Source organism: Suncus etruscus, chromosome 9 (assembly GCF_024139225.1).
Source record: "Suncus etruscus isolate mSunEtr1 chromosome 9, mSunEtr1.pri.cur, whole genome shotgun sequence".
Classification (NCBI taxonomy): Eukaryota; Metazoa; Chordata; class Mammalia; order Eulipotyphla; family Soricidae; genus Suncus; species Suncus etruscus.
Window position 1 is genome coordinate 8,265,673 of NC_064856.1, and position 20,117 is coordinate 8,285,789.

General features: G+C 54.3%; 1 protein-coding gene across 1 annotated transcript; it reads left to right on the top strand.

Moving 5' to 3' along the window:
* The first annotated feature begins 7,686 nt into the window (after positions 1 to 7,686).
* SLC4A11 (solute carrier family 4 member 11) lies at positions 7,687 to 18,654 on the top strand. Its single transcript, XM_049779490.1, has 19 exons — positions 7,687 to 7,717; positions 9,608 to 9,766; positions 9,981 to 10,030; positions 10,215 to 10,446; positions 10,730 to 10,811; positions 10,959 to 11,082; positions 14,060 to 14,266; positions 14,370 to 14,463; positions 14,583 to 14,708; positions 14,783 to 14,896; positions 14,983 to 15,115; positions 15,537 to 15,610; positions 16,611 to 16,860; positions 16,934 to 17,040; positions 17,496 to 17,664; positions 17,755 to 17,928; positions 18,031 to 18,226; positions 18,324 to 18,493; positions 18,591 to 18,654. Exons 1-19 carry the CDS (start codon positions 7,687 to 7,689, stop codon positions 18,652 to 18,654), a joined length of 2,556 nt encoding a protein of 851 aa, XP_049635447.1.
* The last annotated feature ends 1,463 nt before the right edge of the window (positions 18,655 to 20,117 follow it).

Genomic DNA, 20,117 nt, shown 5'->3' on the forward strand with positions numbered 1-20,117 from the left:
AAAAACAGCTAAAAGGCCTTCCATGCTGTTGGGTAGGTGATGTAAGACAGAAACTGTCACTCCCAACAGAAGAGCAATTCCAGGGACTGGAGAGATAGCATGGAGGAGGTAAGGTGTTAGCCTTTCATGCAGAAGGACGGTGGTTCAAATCTCGGCATCCCATATGGTCCCCCGTGCCTGCCAGGGGCGATTTCTGAGCTTAAGAGCCAGGAGTAACCCCTGAGCGCTGCCGGGTGTGACCCAAAAACCAAAAAAAAAAAAGAAGAGCAATTTCTTACTGGCTGGCTGTCCTTAGCTCCTTGCCCTTTCGATTGCCCCCTATTAAGCCACCAATTTCAGCCAGGGGGCTGGTCAGCTAGGTGAGGCTTAATGCCACATTGTTTGGGCACCTTCTCACCCATGTAAGTGGAGGTGGGTAGGAGAACCCAAGCGGTGGGAGGTCATGTTCCCTCCCCCTGACCCAGGTTTACGTTGTGTTCCTAAGATCAAAAGTAAAGCTGGATGAGTGGGGAGTCAGAGAGATAGTACAGCAGGTAAGGCATTTGCCTTGCAAGTGGTTATCTGGGTTCAAGTAATCCTGGATGTACCATGACTGATGACCACTTGCCATGCACTAGTTTTGATCCTCACACCAAAGTGTTTGTTTTTTGTTTTTGGGCCACACCTGGTTGTGTTCAGTGAGGGGGTGGAGTGATACTTACTCCTGGCTCTACACTCAGGAATTTACTCCTGGCAGTGCTCAGGGATGCCAGGGATCAAATCTAGATTAGCTACATCAGGGGTCTCAAACTCGAGGCCCATGGGCCGTTTGCGGCCCTCCGTACAACATTTTGTGGCCTACGGCTGGCCTTCAAATATCGCAGTATTCACGATTATTCGCTTACCGAATAATTGCAATAAAAATCGCATTAGTAAGAAAAAAATCGCATTAAACATTCGCATACCCCAAGCAGTTCCTCTCGGGGTAATGCGATATTTTATTGCGAATATGCGGCCTTGACTCACCCCAACTGCCTCTTGTGGCCCCCAGGTAAATTGAGTTTGAGACCCCTGAGCTACATGCAAGGCAAATGTGCTAACCACTGCACTATTACTCCAGCACCCCCACCAAATTATTTTAAAACCCAGAAAGAGGGTGAAAAATAGTCTAGGAGCCAAAGTAATAATACAGTGAGTAGGGCTGTATTATCTTGCACATATCTGACCTGGGTTCAACCACAGCATACCATTGTGGTCCCCTGAGCCTGCCAGGAGTGATTGAGTGCTACTAGGTGTGGCCCAGAAACAAACAAACAAAAGAAAAGATGGTCTGAACAAAGGTTTGGGCTTGAAAGAGTATAGTGAAAGGGCTGAGTACAGGCAAAGCAACCCCAGGTTCCATTTCCCAGTAACTGTCCCCTAAGAGTCTCCCAATAGTTCCTATTGCCAGCAGGAACACTCAAGTAACAGAGCCAAGAGTAGCTCCTAAGTACTGCCAGGTGTAGCCTCAAAATAAAACATTAAAAATTAAAATATTGGTGGTGGGGGGTGTTCTTTTTATGACTGAAACCTAACTACAAACATGTTTGTACAATGAGCAGTACAAGGTCATTTGTCTTACACATGATCAACCCAGATTTAATTCCTAGTAACACTGCCTACCAGGAGTGATCACTGAGTTTAGAAATAAGAGTAAGCTCTGAGCTGGGATTGCTTGCTTGCTTGCTTGCTTACTTACTTGAATTTCAAGTGATTGGTTCAGTGACAGAACACATACATAAAAGAGGCCCCGGGTTTCATTCTGGCATGGACACACACACACACACACACACTTTACTAGTGGACAGAAGATTCATAACGTTGGGGTTCCACCATGAATACTAGAGTTGGACAACTGGGAACTAAAGCCTTGCCAATAGGTCTGCTCCAGAGCTGAGCATTGGTCTCCCCCCAATAAAATAATAGTCTGGGGTCGGAGCAGTGGCGCAGCGGTAGGGTGTTTACCTTGCATGCAGCTGACCTAGGATGGACCGCGGTTTGATCCCCCAGCATCCCATATGGTCCCCCAAGCCAGGGGCGATTTCTGAGCGCATAGCCAGGAGTAACCCCTGAGTGTCAACCAGGTGTGGATGAAAAACAAAACAAAAAATAATAACAAAAAAATTGTCACAGGCGACAAGCTCTAATGCAGGGGTGTCTCCACAAGGCAGCCATTAGGCTGAAGCCCCAGAGGCTGTCAAACTCCAGACAAAGCTCTTGGCTGTAAGGTTGGGAGCCAAGCTGTAAGGGTTCAAGGAAGAAAAGGTCAGTGGGCCAGGGAAGATTGGAAGGAGAAACAAGTCTCAATGTTGTAGGTAACTGAGAGTAAAGGAAGCAGAAGGAAGAAAGAATTGGATTGGGGAACCGGTTAGCTGTGGCTGGAGAGGAAGTGAAGGGTGCCAGATGATGAGCCTGGTGGGCCTCACTGACTACAAAGCCTCAGGGCCTCTTCATGGAAAGAGACTGTTCCTCCTGTCACTGGCTGACAGAGCACAGGAGGACATCAGTGCTGCCAAGTGGTTGGCAGACAGACACCCAGCTCTTCCCTCAGGGCATCTCCAGGCCAGCCAGGAAGCAGGACCCAGACAGCAAGAATGAGTTCAGTCATGAGGGTTTTTGAGAAAGGAAAGTTGGAAGCTACCAGCCGGGCCTGAGAGACCCTCTCTGAGTGGAAAGATAAAATAACTGAGGCCCGAGCTTCTGGCCACAATTTCTGGCAGCAGGTAATCCAGGCCCAGAGGCACTGAGTTAGTGAGGACTGTGAGGCCAGAGGGACAGGAGTACATCAGGCACTTTTTGATCATAAGGTTTCTGATGATTATCAGGAATAACCCCTGAACGTCACCAGGTGTGGCCCAAAAACCAAAATATAAAATAAAATAAAAAATAAAAAAAATAGGAGCTGTGGTGGTGAAAGATCAGATGGCAGCCCCTCTGCTCCCCAGAGAACAGGAGACGGGATGGGATGAGGTAGAAAGAGGTGAAAGTTCAAAGTCGAAGTTCCTCCCTACACCAACTTCCCTCCCCAAGCAATAGCAGTTTGTTTGTTTGTTCTGGCCACACCCGGTGGTGCTCAGGGGTTACTCTTGACTCGCCACTCAGAAATCCGCTCCTGGTAGGATCAGGATGCTGGAGATCAAAGTTGGGTCAGCAGTGTGCAAAGCAAAAAGCCCTTCCCTGCTGTGATATCACTTTTGCCTCGACAGCAGTTTTGTTTCTAAATGCCTTGAGAATCCGTTGGTGGAGAACGGATTACAGCAGGGGAATCTGACGGGCTGAAGATCTCGGCCTTGCTATGTTGACCTCAAGAGCGGGCAGGATTGTGCCCTATTCTTTAAAGCTAACCATCCAAACCGCTGAGATGTGGAGCAAAAGGGGAGGCAAGGTGACTTTCGGGTCCTGATCAACTGGGTAGAGGGTGAACTCAAAACTATTGTTTCTGAATTTCAACAGTTTAGGCGAAGAGGGAGGGAAGCGATGTATGCTAAGTCCAGCTCAGCAAAGAAGACAGATCTAAAATTCGGAAAGACTTGCATATGGCAAGTCTGGGATTTGGGCTAGCAGGCCTAGGTAGATGGTTTGGTCTGAGAAAGCAGAGGAGGAAGGGAAAGGTGGCAGAGAAGGAGTGACAGATGGGGCTAGAGTACAGGGTAAGACACTTGCATCCTTGTAACAACCCCCACTCCAATATGATCCAGCCCCACCTCCCAGCGTCAGCAGAGGTCGCTCCAGCCAGGTTAATCCAAAAACCAAACATAAACATAAAAGAAAGGAGGAGCTGGAGAGATAGTATATACAACAGGTAGGACCTTTGCTTTGCATGCAGCTGACTCCGGTTTGAGCCCTAGCACCACACACCACCCCCGAGCATCGCCACTGTGGTCCATCCCCCCCATGCACCCTTCCGAAAAGGAAAGGAGTAGCTGATGGTGCTGCAAAGGGGCTGAAAGTGGAAAGACTGGCAAGAAAGTAGAGGTGAGGTGACTTTGACCAGGTCATCTCAGCGGTATGACAGAACCTCAAGGCAGATATAAGTGGGTGGAAGACAAATGGGAAGATGGCCTGAAGACAGATTTGGAGGCATCTCTGGAAAATTGCTTTGAAGTGCAACAGAGGAACAGAACAGGCTGTTCTGGGGAGTTGCTACAGGTAACTTCACGAACCACATACTAAATTCTATAGACCTAACTAATTGGAAAGGAAAACAGTGGACCTAAGAGGTAGCTTAATGTGCTGGAGTGCAAGCAGGAGCCCAGGGTTCCATCCATGCACCGAGGGTCCCTAAGCACCATTGAGTGTGGAAGAGATAGCCAGGAGAGACTAAGAGTGAAAGAGGGGGCTTGAAAGTTTCCCTGGGCCCGGAGAGATAGCACAGCGGCATTTGCCTTGCAAGCAGCTGATCCAGGACCAAAGGTGGTTGGTTCGAATCCCGGTGTCCCATATGTCCCCCGTGCCTGCCAGGAGCTATTTCTGAGCAGACAGCCAGGAGTAACCCCTGAGCACCACCGGGTGTGGCCCAAAATAACAGAAAACAAAAAAAGAAAGAAAGTTTCATCCCTGCACCCCTTCTAGCCTTCAGCTTTCCCTTAATCCTACACCACCTCAACTCCACCTCTTTGTTGTTGGTGTTTGGGGGGGGCCACACCCAGCTGTGCTCAGGGATTACTCCTGACTCTGCACTCAGGAATTACTCCAGGCTAGCTCAGGGTATGGGGTGCCAGGAATTGAACCTCCTTGGCAGTGTGCAAGGCAAACTCCTTCCTACTCTGGCCCCACATCTTGGTCTTTTTTTCCACCTCTGGAGATTGGATGAGTCTGAACCAAAGGCAGAGACGTTGGGTGGCAGGGGATGGGAGGTGCAGCCAGAGGACACAGTGAAGAGCTATCAAGGTAGCCATCTCCTGCTCACCCTCACCCTCACCCGTGAGTCAGAACCCCTGGAAGTTCCACAGCAGGGAGGGGATCCCCAAAGAAAGTTGCTGCCACCTGCCTGACCTCACAGGTGAATGAAGTGAGAGGGGCTGGATAGGAATCACAAAGCCCCACAGGAACTCCCACTCCTGCACCCTCTGGGCATCAAAGTTCTGGTCTCTGCACAAGTTCTGGGGTTCGTTATTCTCACAGAAAAAAAAATTTTCTGGAAAAGAGCCAAGTAAATGGTTTTTATTTAGGAAATACAGAGAAGGAAACACGTTCCAGAGAGAAAGTGGGTTACGAGTGCTCCTTAGGGAGCTGCACATTGGAGTTGATATGCAGCGGGACCCCCAAATGAAGTGCCCCAAAAGGAGGTGTTTACTCAGAATTGAGGGGTGTAGGTGGCAAAGAGAATGGAGTGTGTGCCCCACTTGCTTTGAGAAAGGTTTATTTCCAGCGTTTTTCCAAGATGCCCTGACATGTGGTCCAGCCCAGGTGCTGTCTCAGAGGCTGGTGAAGGAACGAACCCCTTTATGAATTCCTGTTCCTTCCCCCTGCCTTGACTTGCTTCAACTGCCTTTCGCCCTCAGTCTGGAGCTTGGGGCTAGCAGAAATCATTTTTTCCTGAGAGAGAGGGGACAGAAAGTTAGTAGAGAAGGCAGCACTCTTACCTTGCATCAAGTGAACCCAGGCTCAGTCCCTGGCACCCCTTAAGGTTCTCGGAGCACTTCCAGGAGTGATCCGAGTGCAGACCTAGGAGTAAGCCCTGAGCACCTCCCAGTGTGGCCCCAAGTCCAAATAAGCGAATTTGCAAAGAATTCTTTTCCAGACTCTCTCTTTTTTAATTCCCCACTTGTCCGCCTGTTCTGGGGACCCCTGGATGTCTCCCTCCCCTCTCGTGAAGCAGTGAAATTCAAGTGCACAAGTTCTTGTGCCAAAAGCGAGGACCACCCCCCCCTAGATTCGCTCCTGAACCCGTCTCAGGCAGGGTGGGGAGTCAGACCCCTCTGCCCAGTTCCCCCAATACCCTCTCTCCACTTACCCCCACTGCCCCTCGCCTGGGCACCTGGCCCGGGACCCCGTGGCCCAGCAGGTGAAGGAGTAGGGGGGCTCGGGTGCTAGTATCTGGACTATCGGGGTGCAGGGCCAGGGGGTGCGTTGTTCGCAGCTGCAAAGAGGGGGTGTCCGGGAGAGCCTGGGTCCCCGACTCAGGCAGGCTTGGGGCGCCTGTCGCCCGGCCCGGCCCGTCGAGTTGGTCGGGGCGGGCTTCCCGGAGGAGGGGAAGGAGAGGAGGGCTTTGCCGCCCCAGCAGCCGGGTGAATGCGGGGCGTGGCGGGCAGCCGGGGCGTGGCGGGGCCGCCTTAAAGCCTTCAGCCCGCACCCAGCCGCGCGGCCCCCGGAGCAGGCAGTCGGTCGCCGCGGGCCCCGGGGCGCGAGCGGGTGAGCGGGGCGCGCGGGGCGCAGTGGAGCGGGGCGGAGCGGGGCTGCCGGGGGGATCGGGAGGGGAGGATCGGATCGGGGGCTGCAAGGGGCGCGTGGACACGCACGATCACACATGCACAACTGCACAACCCCAATCACGCACCAAGATCACACGCGCGCAATCACGCACAGAACCATACGCGCACAGACACGCACCATCCCATATGACAATCACACACACCCGGGACTCCCGGGCGCGGAGCTCCGAGCTGGCTCCCAGTTCTGGGTGCCGGGCCGGGCCGGGTCGGGTCGGGTCGGGCCGCCCCTTCCTTGCCTTCCCCGCGTGTCCCCGGATCCCGCCTCCCCTGCGCTGCCCCGCGCGCCCCGCAGGGCTCGGCTCCGAGGCCCGCACGTGGCGCCCTGGCGGGAGGAGGCCCCGAGCCCGGACCCCAGGCCCCCCACCCTTCGGCCCCGCGCGCGGGACGGCGCCCCCAACGCTCCCCACTTCTCCCCGAGGCGGCAGGACTGGCCGGAGTGCCAGGGGCCCCGTCGCCTCGGCTGGCCCCAGGCTTGGCAGGCCGGCTGCAGGATGACAGGGGGGACCGCCGGGGAGAGGACCCGGGACCTGCAGGACCCGGGCTCCGAAGAGATGGGGGGAGAGAGAGACGAAGACATGGGGAGAGACAGACACCAAGAGATGGGGAGAGACAGACACCAAGAGATGGGGAGAGACAGACACCAAGAAATGGGGAGAGACAGCCACCAAGAGATGGGGAGAGACAGACACCAAGAGATGGAGGCAGACAGACACCAAGACATGGAGACAGACAGACACCAAGACATGGAGACAGACAGACACCAAGACATGGAGACAGACAGACACCAAGACATGGAGACAGACAGACACCAAGACATGGAGACAGACAGACTCGAAGAGATGGAGAGAGACAGACACCAAGAGATGTGGAGAGGTAGAGACATGAGCCTGGACTCAGCCCTCCTCAGCTCAGACCCACCTTCCAGCCATGCCCTGAGCCATTCTGTCAGCAGCGATTTTCCTGTTCTCCGGGCAGGTTCTGCTAATGGTCTCGGAGTTTTCCCCTGTCTCTCTTCCCTGCTCCACCCTGCCCTGCCTTAGGAGTTGGATTTGGGCTGAGGCAGACCCTGCCCTGGGGAGCCCCCTCCCTCCCTTTCCCTCCCCGCTTGGCTGGGTGGGGACGTGGGCAAGGGTGAGCCAAGCCGGAATCCGTGGGACTGCAGAGCAGTTAAGCGCCCACACTGCCTGCGGGGCTGGTGACAACCTTTTGCTTCTTTGCAGAAAACACTCCCGTCATGCCCCAGAATGGATTCTCGGAGGGGGCCGGTAAGTGCCATGAAGGCTTGGATGGGCACGGGGAGGGGGGCTCCTAGGTCACTGGCTCATACCACTTGGTTCCCCCAAGCACTGAGCCAGGAGTAGCCCCTGAGTACCATCAGTTGTAGCCCCAAATCTAAAAGTCTCTCGGGAACCCAGCCCTTTACCTGGGTCCTGGATCCCTAACCACCTTCTGTGAGCCCCTTTGGGGTGGTGTAGGATGCCTCTGGGCCTGCCCCCTGGTGCTAGCAGGACTCTATGCCGCCCTTGCCAGTCTGTGGGACCATGCTGGGAGCCGTGGTTCACTTTTCCAGGGCCTTGACTCTGAGCAGCCACTGGCTGAGTGTTGTGGATGAATCTCACAGCTCTCTGCCTCCTGCCAGCACCGCGAGGGAAGGGCTTCCCCGTGATCCCCGGAACCTCTCACCTCTCACGCGAGCTTCCCTGTCCTTCCCTTTCCTACTGTCTGGGCTGGCCCGGCTGGCTGCCTAGGTACAAGGCAGGCCTGGCCAGTTTAGGGGTGTTTCCTGGGAAAGTGCTTCCAGAGGGCGGCACGTGCCCCTCCCCAGGGCTGCAGGCAGGCAAGCTGGTTAGGTATGTGGCATGTTTGGATGAGCCACACTCAGGCCTGGCATCCCAGGAGCCCTGTGGGGACCCGAAGTGACAGCCAGGAAGGTCCGCTTAGGAAGCCTGGGTGCTGCTAGGAGTGACTGAGGGAGGCTGAGCAGACTGGCTCTCAGAGTATAAAATTAGGAGGGTGGATGGCTTGCAGGGCAAGGGGAGTAGATACCTTGGAGGTCCCAGGTTGGATTCCCCAGCATGGACTGAAGGGGGCCTGCTTGACAGCACCTGAGTTTCCAGCACTTCTCTCTGGGTTCTGGGCTGGGCGACCTTGAGGGAAGGCCCATAGTCTCCAAGCCCCAGGGGGCCAGGATTGAGGACAGGACAGTGGGGGGCAGCCCTGGGAGGTGCAGAGGAAACTGGTGGCCTGAGGGGAAGTGAGTCAGGCTGACTCACTGCCTGGCAGGTGCGGGGGAATGTGAGGGTCCCTGCATAGGTATTTGTTGGATATAGAGGGGTCTGGACCCCCTTTCCTAAGAGGACCCACAAGAGCCTGAGGAAACCCCACAGGACAGTCAAAAAGCTGGACCCCCAGATGGAGGCAGGAAATAGGCAGGTTTCCTGGAACATGTGGCTAGTGGGCTTAAGGAGCAAGAAACTGAGATGGAGATTGGGCCCCCCACAGATCAACAGGGGTCAGGAAGGACTCCCAGTATTGGCTTGGGCTTTGTTCCCAAGGCTTTGAGGACCCCAGAGGGCTCAGGAAGGTGGGACCATTGGCTCAATTCCTAACTTTATAGGGGAGGAGTGCCAGAAATTTGGGGCAGACCTGGAGCAAGGGGCACATAGGCAGGGCACGAGCAAGGCCTTTGTTTGGCTCTGGCATTGCATGTCCTGCCTCAAGAATGCTGTGGGCAAGCCCCGGTGGCTCCCAGCGCTGCCAAGCCATACCCTGATTCACCTGTTGCCCTGTTTGGACAGTTGCTTTAACACAAAAGAGAAGCCTGTAAGTTCCGTTTTGGTAGCTCAAGGTCACCTTTTGGAGGTCCCTACTGCAAGCAAGACTCTGGCTTCTCTGAGATCTAAATTATTGAACCAAAGGTCTAGGTCTCGTAGCCAGGGTTCTGGGAGGCAAAGTCAGACAGTCCCAACTCATCAGCCCCCCTCTCTAACCTGGTCTATTTGGGGGGTGGGGGGGTTGGCTCTTAGTCCCTATAACTAAAGAATATGAGGTGGGGGGAGTTGGGGAATGGTTGTTGGTCCCTTCTTGCCTCTGTGGGTAGCTCTGACGACCCACCGAGTCCTGGGGGACTTCTCTCGGTGGTGGTGGGTGTCCAGGTTACCTCAAGTGTGATACAGATGATGCTTCAGAGACCCGGGAAGGGAGCGTGAGCGATGAGGTCTTCGACACGGTTGACTCATCCATCTTGTCTGCCGAGGCCGAGAAAGTCCGCTTCTTTGTGAACGTGAACCTGGAAGTGCAGCCTACCCAGGCTGGTGGGCACGGGAGTGGGGCCCTGTGGGTGGAGGGAGAATGGTCAGGGCCGTGTGGGTAGAGAGGGGGTGGGCAGGACCCTGTAGGTAGGATGGGAGAGTGGGCTGGACTATGGGGTTTAGAGGGGTTGGGCGGGAGGCAGGCCAAAGGGCCATGGCATGTGGTGAACCTCAATGCCCTGGGTTGGCCCCCTGAGCACACCCCATATTTCTTTAGGTGAGAACGAAACTTCTGGAGACTGTGGGCTCCTCTACACCTCCCGTAAGGTCAGTGGTTCGGCCACAGGATGTTCATGGCAGTGGCAGGGCCGGGCAGGGTGTTGGTCTGGTGAGGGGGGTGCAAGGTCATTCTGCCTGGGCTGGGGGGTGTCTCAGGAAGGAGGGTGGGAGAAGCCTGCAGCCCCCAGGTAGGTTGCGAGAGGAGGTCATCAGCAGGCCGGTCTCTGCTTAGTACATGAAGGTAAAGAACTTCGGGGAGGAAATTCGCGCACACCGGGATCTCGATGGCTTCCTGGCACGGGCCAGCATCGTCCTGCAGGAGACGGCCACCTCGCTGGATGACGTGCTGCGGGCCATGCTGTATCGCCTGACCCATGACCCCTGCAACCCCGAGCCGCCCTGCAGCCTGGACCAGCTTATGGCCACGCTTTTCACCGATGTCGAAGCCCCGATGGGAGGGAAGGGTAAGATCTGGGCCATGGGGTCGGGTGGTGGCGCTAGAGGTAAGGTGTCTGCCTTGCAAGCGCTAGCCAAGGAAGGACCACAGTTCGATCCCCTGGCATCCCATATGGTCTCCCCAAGCCAGGGGCAATTTCTGAGCATTTAGCAAGGAGTAACCCCTGAGCATCAAACGGGTGTGGCCCAAAAAAACCAAAAAAAAGAAAAGAAAAAAGATCTGGGCCACGGAACCTGGGAGATGGGGATGGTGGGTGTTTGGCCTCTGACATGTCCCCACTCTGTCCTCAGTCCACCTGCTGTTGGATATCATCCAGGGCGTCACGGCCACAGCCACCGGGGTGCAGTACCAGCAGTCGTGGCTCTGCATTATGTGAGTTGCCTGCCTGTCCCTCTTCCCACACTGATTGGCCTCTGTGTTCCTGCTGAGGGGATGAGCACCCCCTCCTGTGGTCCTGTAGTCACCAAGACTCAGGCTGGGTGCTCAGGTGCCTATGCTCTGTTCCCCCCCGCCCCACAGCTGCACCTCCAAAGCCCTGCTGAAGCGACACGTGTGCATCAGCCGACTGGTACGCCCGCAGAACTGGGGGGAGAACTCCTGTGAGGTGCGCTTCGTCATCCTGGTGCTCACCCCACACAAGATGGTGAGAAGGGTCGCCCTGCTCTCAGAGCATCTCTGCGAGGCTGGCCTCCGGTCGTTCCCCTTGCCCATTTCACCTGATCCCCCCTCAGTGTTGCTCCTCTCCCCTCGCCCTCCCAACTGCTCCCTGTCCACCCGAGACATCTGCTAGGTCTGGAAGCCTTTCATCAGAAGGTCCTAAAGGTTTACGCCTTTTTTCTTCCTTTTTTTTTTTCTGTTTGTTTTTGTTTTTTATTTTTTGGGTCATACCCATCAATATTCAGGGATTACTCCTGGCTCTGTACTCAGGGATCACTCCTGGCAGTGCTCGGAAATATGGTGTGCCGGGGACTGAGCCCAGGTTAGCCAAATGCAAGGCAAATACCCTACGTGCTGTACCATCTTCCCACTGCCCCCCTTTCTCTTACTCTCTCTCTCTTTTCCTGGTGGGGGCACATCCAGAAATGCCCAGAATTATTACTGGCTTTATACTCAGGAATTACTACTATCAGCACTTGGGGGACAGTATGGGATTTTGAGATCTAACCCAGGTCAGCTGTATGCAAGGCTGTAAGGCAAGCACTCTACCTGCTGTACTGTCTCTGGCACCTCTTCTCTCTCTTTTCCTTCCTTCCTTCCTTCCTTCCTTCCTTCCTTCCTTCCTTCCTTCCTTCCTTCCTTCCTTCCTTCCTTCCTTCCTTCCTTCTTTCCTTCCTTCCTTCTTTCCTTCCTTCCTTCTTTCCTTCCTCCTTCCTTCCTTCCTCCTTCCTTCCTTCTTTCCTTCCTTCCTTCTTTCCTTCCTTCCTTCCTTCCTTCTTTCCTTCCTTCCTTCCTTCCTTCTCTCCTTCCTTCCTTCTCTCCTTCCTTCCTTCTCTTCTTCCTTCCTTCCTTCCTTCCTTCCTTCCTTCCTTCCTTCCTTCCTTCCTTCCTTCCTTCCTTCCTTCCTTCCTTCCTTCCTTCCTTCTTTTCCTTCCTTTCCTTTCCTTCCTTCCTCCTCTTTTTCCTTTTTGCTTCCTTTTTTAGGGGACATGGGACACATCCCGCAATATTCAGGACTTTCCTAGCTCTGAACTCAGGGATCACTCCTGGGAAGACTCAGGGAACTAGATGGGGTGCCAAGGATTGAGCCCAGCTCAGCCATATGCAAGGAAAATGCCCCACCCACCACCCTACCAGCTGTCCTATCACTCAGGCCCTACAGGGTCTGCTCCTGACTCTGTGCTCAAGGATCAGTCCTATTTGTGCCCAGGTGCCAGAGGTGCAGGCGTGGGACTTGGGGCGCCTACGTGTAGAGCAGTGCTCAGCTTTGTGCACTGTCTCCAGGCCACCTTTTCTTTCTGTCTATTTTATCTTATGTTAATATTATAATTATCAAGATATAATTCACGGGGCTGGAGAGATAGCATGGAGGTAAGGCATTTACCTTTCATGCAGAAGGTCATCCGTTCGAATCCCGGCGTCCCATATGGTCCCCCGTGCCTGCCAGGAGCAATTTCTGAGCCTGGAGCCAGGAAAAACCCCTGAGCACTGCCGGGTGTGACCCCCCCCCCAAAAAAAAAGATATAATTCACACATAATTGTTTCAATAATAACTCAATTTTTTTGCTTTTGGTTTTTGGGTCACATTCATGCAGTGATGCTCAGGGTTACTCTTAGCTCCGTACTCAGGAATTGCTCCTGATGGTGCTCAGGGGACCCTATGGGATGCAGGGGATCAAACTCAGATCAGCTGTATGCAAGGCAAACGCCCCACTGCTCTACTATTACTCCATTTAAATTTTTGTTTTTACTTTATTTTGGTTTGTTTGGTTTGGTTTGGGGCCACACCCAGCAGCACTCAGGCTGTGCACTCAGAAATCATTGCTGGCAGATTCCCCCGAATCTGGGGTGCCAGAGATCAAACCCTGATCAGCCACATGCAAGGCAAATGGAGTGCAATCACTCCTGCCCCAACCATTATTTGTTTTTTGTTTGTTTGTTTGTTTGTTTGTTTTGTTTTTGGATCACACCCGGCGGTGCTCAGGGGTTCTTCCTGGCTGTCTGCTCAGAAATAGCTCCTGGCAGGCACGGGGGACCATATGGGACACTGGGATTCGAACCAACCACCTTTGGTTCTGGATCGGCTGCTTGCAAGGCCAACACTGCTGTGCTATCTCTCCGGGCCCTGAATTTTTTCTTATGATGAAAACTTTCCTTTTTTCTTTCTTTTTGGGGCATGTGTTTGGTATGTTTGGGTCAAATCCTACTGTGCTCAGGGTTTATTCCTAGTTCTTTGCTTTGAAGTGACCCCTTAGATGGGACTGAGGAGACCATTAATCTGGGGATTAAATCAGGGTTGGCAGGAGGCCCCAGGACTTGATTTTATGAGACCTGACCTTTGGTTTGATCTCGAATATTGCCTACTGCCTACCTGCCTGCCCACTGCTGCAGCAGCCTTTCATCTTTTCCCCTCTTTGTTTTGTTTTGATTGGGATCATACTCAGATGATATTATGAGCATGTCCTTGGTTCTGTTCTCAGGGATTACTCCTGATAGGACTTGGGGGGGGAACCATATGGGTTTCAGGGGTACACCCAGGTCAGCCACATACAGAACAAGTACCCTCTTACTGTACCAGCATTGCAACTCCTCTTTTCTCTGTCTCCCTGTTATTGCTTGGTTTTGTTTGGGGGCCACACCCAGCAACACTCAGAAACTACCTGCCTGTTGCTTGGGGATTACGCCTGCTGGTGCTGAGATGTGGAGAACTGCATGCCCAGAAATCAAAGCTTGACCTCGAGCATGCAGAGTTTAAGCTCAGCCCATTGGGCCATGTCTCTAGCCCCTCAGTCCTGAGTTGGCAATAACCACTCTGGCCCACTGATCTGGTAGAAATTGAGTTGGGGAATCCGCTAACACTAACCTGCCCCACTGTCAGCTCTTGGAGGAAAGCACCTGCCCTGTGCCAGGTGACCCGCTGCTCCCCCGGGGATACAGACCTGATTCTGTCCCCCTCCCCTTAGAAAAGCACCAAGACTGCCCTGGAGGTGGGGCGCACATTCGCCACCATGTTCCTAGACATCACCTTCCGCCAGAAGCTGCTGAGAACCCGAACAGAGGAGGAATTCAAGGAGGCCCTGGTACATCAGAGACACCTGCTGAGCAGGATGGGCCCGTACAAGACAGCTTCTGCCTACAAGAACTCCATCCTCCCCACGAGACCCCTGCAGGTGCAGATGGGGCTGGGGGACTGGGGTAGGGGTCTAGAGGAGCAGCAGGGGTAGGACTCACTTGCCAGCTGAACTCATCTCCCTCCTCTTCCTCACTCCCCAGCCTCCAAAGTGTAAGGATTTTCTCTCACTGGGCAAGGGCATCCGGGACGACATCGCCCGCAGACTCCCCCTGTACCCACTGGATTTCACAGATGGTACGTGGACCTGCTACCCACCAGGAGCTCAGCCTATGACTTAGATTACAGAACCCTGGCTGTAGAACACTGTCCCAGAGCCCTCAGATCACAACATTCCCCCTTGTCTCACTTTCTAGGCATCATCGGAAAAAACAAGGCGGTGGGCAAGTATATCACAACCACCCTGTTCCTCTACTTCGCCTGTCTCCTGCCCACCATTGCTTTTGGCTCCCTCAACGATGAGAACACGAATGGGAACATTGGTGAGGGGCTGGGACTAGGGGTAGGGCGGGGGTCAGGGGAGGCTGTGGTCCCTGCCTGACCCATCTCTCTGCAGATGTACAGAAGACCATGGCTGGGCAGAGCATAGGGGGCCTCTTGTATGCGCTGTTCTCCGGGCAGCCGCTGGTGGTGCTGCTGACCACTGGACCCCTGGCCCTCTACATCCAAGGTGCAGTGATGGGGGGGTAGGACACCCCTGATTACCCCTAGCAGGCCCTGATCACTGACCTTCTTCCCCGCCTCCGCTGCCTACAGTAATCCGTAGTATTTGTGACGACTACAGTCTGGATTTCAATGCCTTCTACGCATGGACAGGCCTGTGGAACAGCATCTTCCTTGCGCTCTACGCGCTCTTCAACCTCAGCCTGCTCATGAGTCTTTTCAAGAGGTGATGACCAGGGATTGGAGCCCTAGCACAGTGGGTAGGCACTTGCCTTGCATGCAACCATCGCACTGTGGGTAGGAGCTCGCTTTGCACGCATCCTGGGTTCAATCCCCAGTATCCCATATGGTCCCTCAAGCACCATCAGGAGTAATTCCTGAGTGCAGAGTCAGGAATAAACCCCGAATACTGCTGAGTGTGGCCCAACAAAGCAAAAAACCAAACAAGGTGATGATGCTGGGCCTGCTTTGGGAGCTGAAACAGCCTGAAGCTCTCACTTGGAGCAGCTAACAGGGTGTCCCTCTGGTCTTTGTTGTGGCAAGAAGCAGAGTCTAGGATTGGGGTCAGGAGGGCAAAGGCTTTAGGAAATCTACCCCTCTTGGCGCTCACCCCCATCTCATGAAGTGCATTCACTACTTGCTCCCAGGTCTACAGAGGAAATCATCGCGCTGTTTATTTCCATCACCTTCGTGCTGGATGCTGTCAAGGGCACGGTTAAAAGTGAGTGCAAGGGCTGAAATAATTGTACAGTGGGTAGGTGTTAACCTTGCATGCAACAAACCTAGCCTCAATCCCAGGCACCCCATATGGTCTCCCAAGACCTCCAGGAGTAAGCTGCCCGCACCACGAGGTGTGGCCCAAAAACAAAACAAAAAAAATTATTTTTTGTTTTTTTTGGGGGGGTCACACCCGGCAGCGCTCAAGGGTTTCTCCTGGCTCTATGCTCAGAAATCACCCCTGGCAGGCACAGGGGACCATATGGGATGCCGGGATTTGAACCACCAACCTTCGGCATGAAAGGCAAACACTTTACCTCCATGCTATCTCTCTGGCCCCCAAAACCAAAATTTTTAAGTGCCAGTGCCTGTGGTGGGGAAGCTGAGCTTATGGAGTGCTGGGAGCTGTATCTTCAGAGGTCAAGAATCAGGTGAACATATGTTGCTCCCAAGATGCAGGCTACCGAAGGTAACCTATGAGACAGAATAGCAGCCTCATTTACTCTGGGGGACAGACTGTCCTGGTAGGCCCCTAGACTAGAAAGATATGCTGTCAGATGAAAAGGGGCAGGGAGATGCTCACTAGGCCAAGCATGGGGTTGATCCCTGCACTATATGGTCCCACCGCCACCTCCAAGCACAGCCAGGAGCAATCCTAAGCTGAACACCATTGCTATGGTCCAAAAACAAACGAGAGCCAGAGAGAGTGCGATGCAAAGGGCCTTGCGTGTGGTTGACCCATTTGATCCCTGTCACCGTAGACATTCTTCTAAGCCCTGCCAGGAGTAATCCCTGAGCACTGACAAGTGTAGTCTGAAAGAGCAAAAAAAATTCAGAAAGCCAGAAGAGGGAGTGAGCTGCTTAGGGGGACAGTAGATGGACAGAGAGGTTAAGGGGTTTATGACAACTCCTCTGCTCTCTGGCCCTGGAGCCTTTTCATCCCTTCGGGGGGAAACGGCCTATGTCCTGAGTTCAGATCACTGAGCTCCATGGCCTCTCTTCAGTCTTCCAGAAGTACTACTACAACCACAACACTGCAGACCATCACAATGGCGGCGCTTCCCTACACAGCCTGCTGGGCTTCAACTCCAGCCTGCATGCAGCCCTCAACACCAGCCTCCTGGCCAGTCCCACCGGCATGATCCCAGAGAGCAGCAACACGGAGCACCCGGGCCGGGAGACAGCCATGTTCAGCCTTCTCACCATGCTGGGCACGCTGTGGCTGGGCTACACCCTCTATCAATTCAAGAAGAGGTGAGGGGGCTGCTAGAGCAGGGAAGGGGGTGTGAATTCCCAGCCACGTTCACATGCCGGTTTGCCTCCCCAGCCCCTATCTGCACCCCACCATGCGCGAGATCCTGTCTGACTGCGCCCTGCCTATCTCCGTGCTCACCTTCTCCGTCATCAGTTCCTGTGGCTTCCCAGAAATCAAGAGTGAGTGGAAGGCCAGAGGCAGTGGACAGGGGTCAAATGCTGGCCTCGTGCAACTCTCCCTTTATTTATTTATTTGGTTTTGGGGCAACACCTGGTGGCACTCACTGGTGACTTCTGGCTTGGCTCTCAGAAATCATTCCTGGCAGGCTCAGGGGACCATATGGGATGCCGGGGATCCAACCCAGGCCTAGGCCTGTCTTGGGTCCACCATGTGCAAGGCATATGCCCTACTTACTGTGCTGTCACTTCGGCCCCGTCCTCAGGACTTTATGTAGTTCCCTTGAGCCCTGCCAGGGTTCTCTCTTACCCATGCAGAGCCAGAATTAGCCCGTGAGCACCATAGGATGTGGCCCCATCCCACCACCACCCCCAAAATAGGATGAATTGGAATGGGCTGGGCTGGGCTGGGCTGGGCTGAAGCCCTGGTTGGAACACAGCCTGTTACCTGCTTTTAGTGAGCAAGTTCCGGTACAACCCCAGTGATAGCTGGTTTGAGATGGCCAACGTGCAGTCCCTGTCCTTTGGGGCCATCGTCAGCGCCATGGGCCTCGGCTTCCTGCTCTCCTTGCTCTTTTTCATCGAGCAGAACTTGGTGGCCGCTTTGGCCAATGCTCCGGAGAACAGGTTTGCAGAGGGGAAGGAGGGCGGGTGGGTGGGTGGTGGGCACTTGGACCCCAGGACTGCTGCCGGGGACCCACTTTCTGTTCTGCGCAGGCTGGTGAAGGGCACTGCCTACCACTGGGACCTCTTTCTTGTCGCCGTCATCAACATGGGGCTATCTCTCTTCGGGCTGCCCTGGATCCACGCTGCCTACCCCCACTCCCCGCTGCATGTACGTGCACTGGCACTGGTGGAGGAGCGGGTGGAGAATGGACACATCTACGAGACGTGAGTGCCCAGAGCGCTGGTGGGGAAGGTTGGGGCAGTCCTCGGGCCCCACTGGCGGCTGCTGCTGGCCCCCAGGTGAAGCCTGCCTCTGGGCCCGTGCAGGATCATGAGCGTGAAGGAGACGCGGCTGACCACGCTGGGCGCCAGCATGCTGGTGGGCTTCTCCCTGCTGCTGCTGCCCTTCCCGCTGCAGTGGATCCCCAAGCCCGTGCTCTACGGCCTCTTCCTCTACATCGCGCTCACCTCCATCGACGGCAACCAGCTGGTGGAGCGTCTGGTCCTGCTGCTCAAGGAGCAGGTGGGGTGTCATTGAGGGAGAGGGAGCCAGAGAGTGGCCACAGGAGGCGGGTGGGGCCTGGTAATAAGGGAAAGGCCCCTTTGCTCCCTGTCCACAGACTGCATATCCACCCAACCACTACATCCGACGCGTGCCTCAGCGCCAGATCCACTACTTCACGGGACTACAGGTTCTGCAACTGCTGCTGCTCTGCGCCTTCGGCATGAGCACCCTCCCCTACATGAAGATGATCTTCCCCATCATCATGATCGCTATGATCCCCATCCGGTAGCCACGGCTCCCCGGGGGCGGGACAGCGGGTAGATAGAGGCAGGTGGGTGCCTTGGGCCTTCTCTCACCCAGCGCTTGCTCATCTCCCCACCAGCTACAATCTGCTGCCCCAGATCATCGATGCGAAATACTTGGACGCCATGGATGCCGAGCACTGAGCTGAGGAGCGGCCCTGGCGACTGCCCCTTCACCTAGTCCATTCCCAGGCTAGTACTGTGACACAGTGGTTAGGTGTGGGTGTCCTTTGGGGTGTTTGCTGGCATTGCACCCCTCCCAGCTATCCCACCAGCTGCAGGGCGTATGGGAATTTGGGGGACTTAGTGGGAGGCGTCTGCTCCTCTCCCCATTAGCCTGTTAATGACTTTTTGTCTTGTTTTGGGGCCACAGTGGTGCTTGGGAACTGTCACACCTGGCTTTGAGTTTGGGGGTCTCTCCCAGCGGTGCTGGGGAGCCTCTGTGGTGCCAGGGGTGGGACTGGGGTTGCTGTATGCAAGACCAGCAACTTAACCCCTGTTGTCTCTTGTGCAAGCCCCTCTCCCCATTAGTCTTTAGCTTTGAGTCCAGAAATCAGTCCTGCTCAGGGCTACTTGCCTAGGGTGGGAATAAATAGAATGGATTTTCTTTTGATAAAAGAGTTGGATGCCTGAAAGAGAGAGCATTTCCTTGATTGTATAAGGAACTCTGGATGCACTATAGTAAATAAATAAAGCCGTTTCTATGCAACTATGCTCTGCTTCTTTGTCTTCGATCCCACCTCACTCAGCTTGTGAAGGCTGTGATGCTGTGTCACCTCCACTCAGGTTGGGGGCTGGGGAAAGTGAGGTGTGGTGTGGATCCCCAGTGTCAGGAAGTTGCAGAGCCACTAACTGGAGACTGAAAAGCAGGCTGAGTACAGCAGGTAGGGCACTTGCTTCTCATGAGGCTGACCCAGATCTGATCTCCAGCATCATATATGGACCCTTGTTGCAAGTTAGCCCTTGGATGGGGTTGGATGGCGATGGATGGAGGGGGCCTTTCTCCTCCATCTCAGACCACATGTCTGCCACCCTGTTCAGCGGGCGGTTCTGAGGTAAAAGTGTCGGGTAGAAAACTCACAGGCAGTCAGGCTTCAGGTCTCAGCTTTATTCAGTGGATAAAGCTGAAGCAAAAAGCCCCAGAATGAGCCCCAGCAAAAGCCCAAGTCTTCCACAGACCCTTGCTTTTATACACAAGAATCAGGTACTACCCTAGGGTAGGGCACAATGATTGATTAGGTAGGATCAGTAACCCAACAGACCCTTAAGCCTGAGTGGTCTCTAATCAAAGAACTATTTAACTCTTAAGGACTAAGCTGGCGTGGTTCCAAAGCCAAAATTTAAAAATAAAGCACTAGGGGCCAGAGTGGTAGGGCATTTGCCTTGCACAAGGCTGACCTGGAACTGACTCGGTTTGATCCCCGGCGTCCCATATGGTCCCTAAGCCAGGAGCGATTTCTGAGCATATAGCCAGGAGTAATCCCTGAATGTCACCGGGTGTGGCCCAAAAACCAAAACAAAAAGAATAAAGCACTTCTGTTGTCCCAGTGCTGGGGATGTAACCTAGGGCCTCACACAGGTAAGGCCAAGCCCCCTCCTGGTACCCA

Excerpts from the sequence above, each read along its gene's own strand:
- SLC4A11 (XM_049779490.1), top strand. The coding sequence starts at position 7,687 with ATGCCCCAGAATGGATTCTCGGAGGGGGCCG. Across the intron at positions 7,718-9,607 it reads TGGATTCTCGGAGGGGGCCG|GTTACCTCAAGTGTGATACA; the intron begins GTAAGTGCCATG and ends GTGGGTGTCCAG. Across the intron at positions 18,494-18,590 it reads ATCGCTATGATCCCCATCCG|CTACAATCTGCTGCCCCAGA; the intron begins GTAGCCACGGCT and ends TCTCCCCACCAG.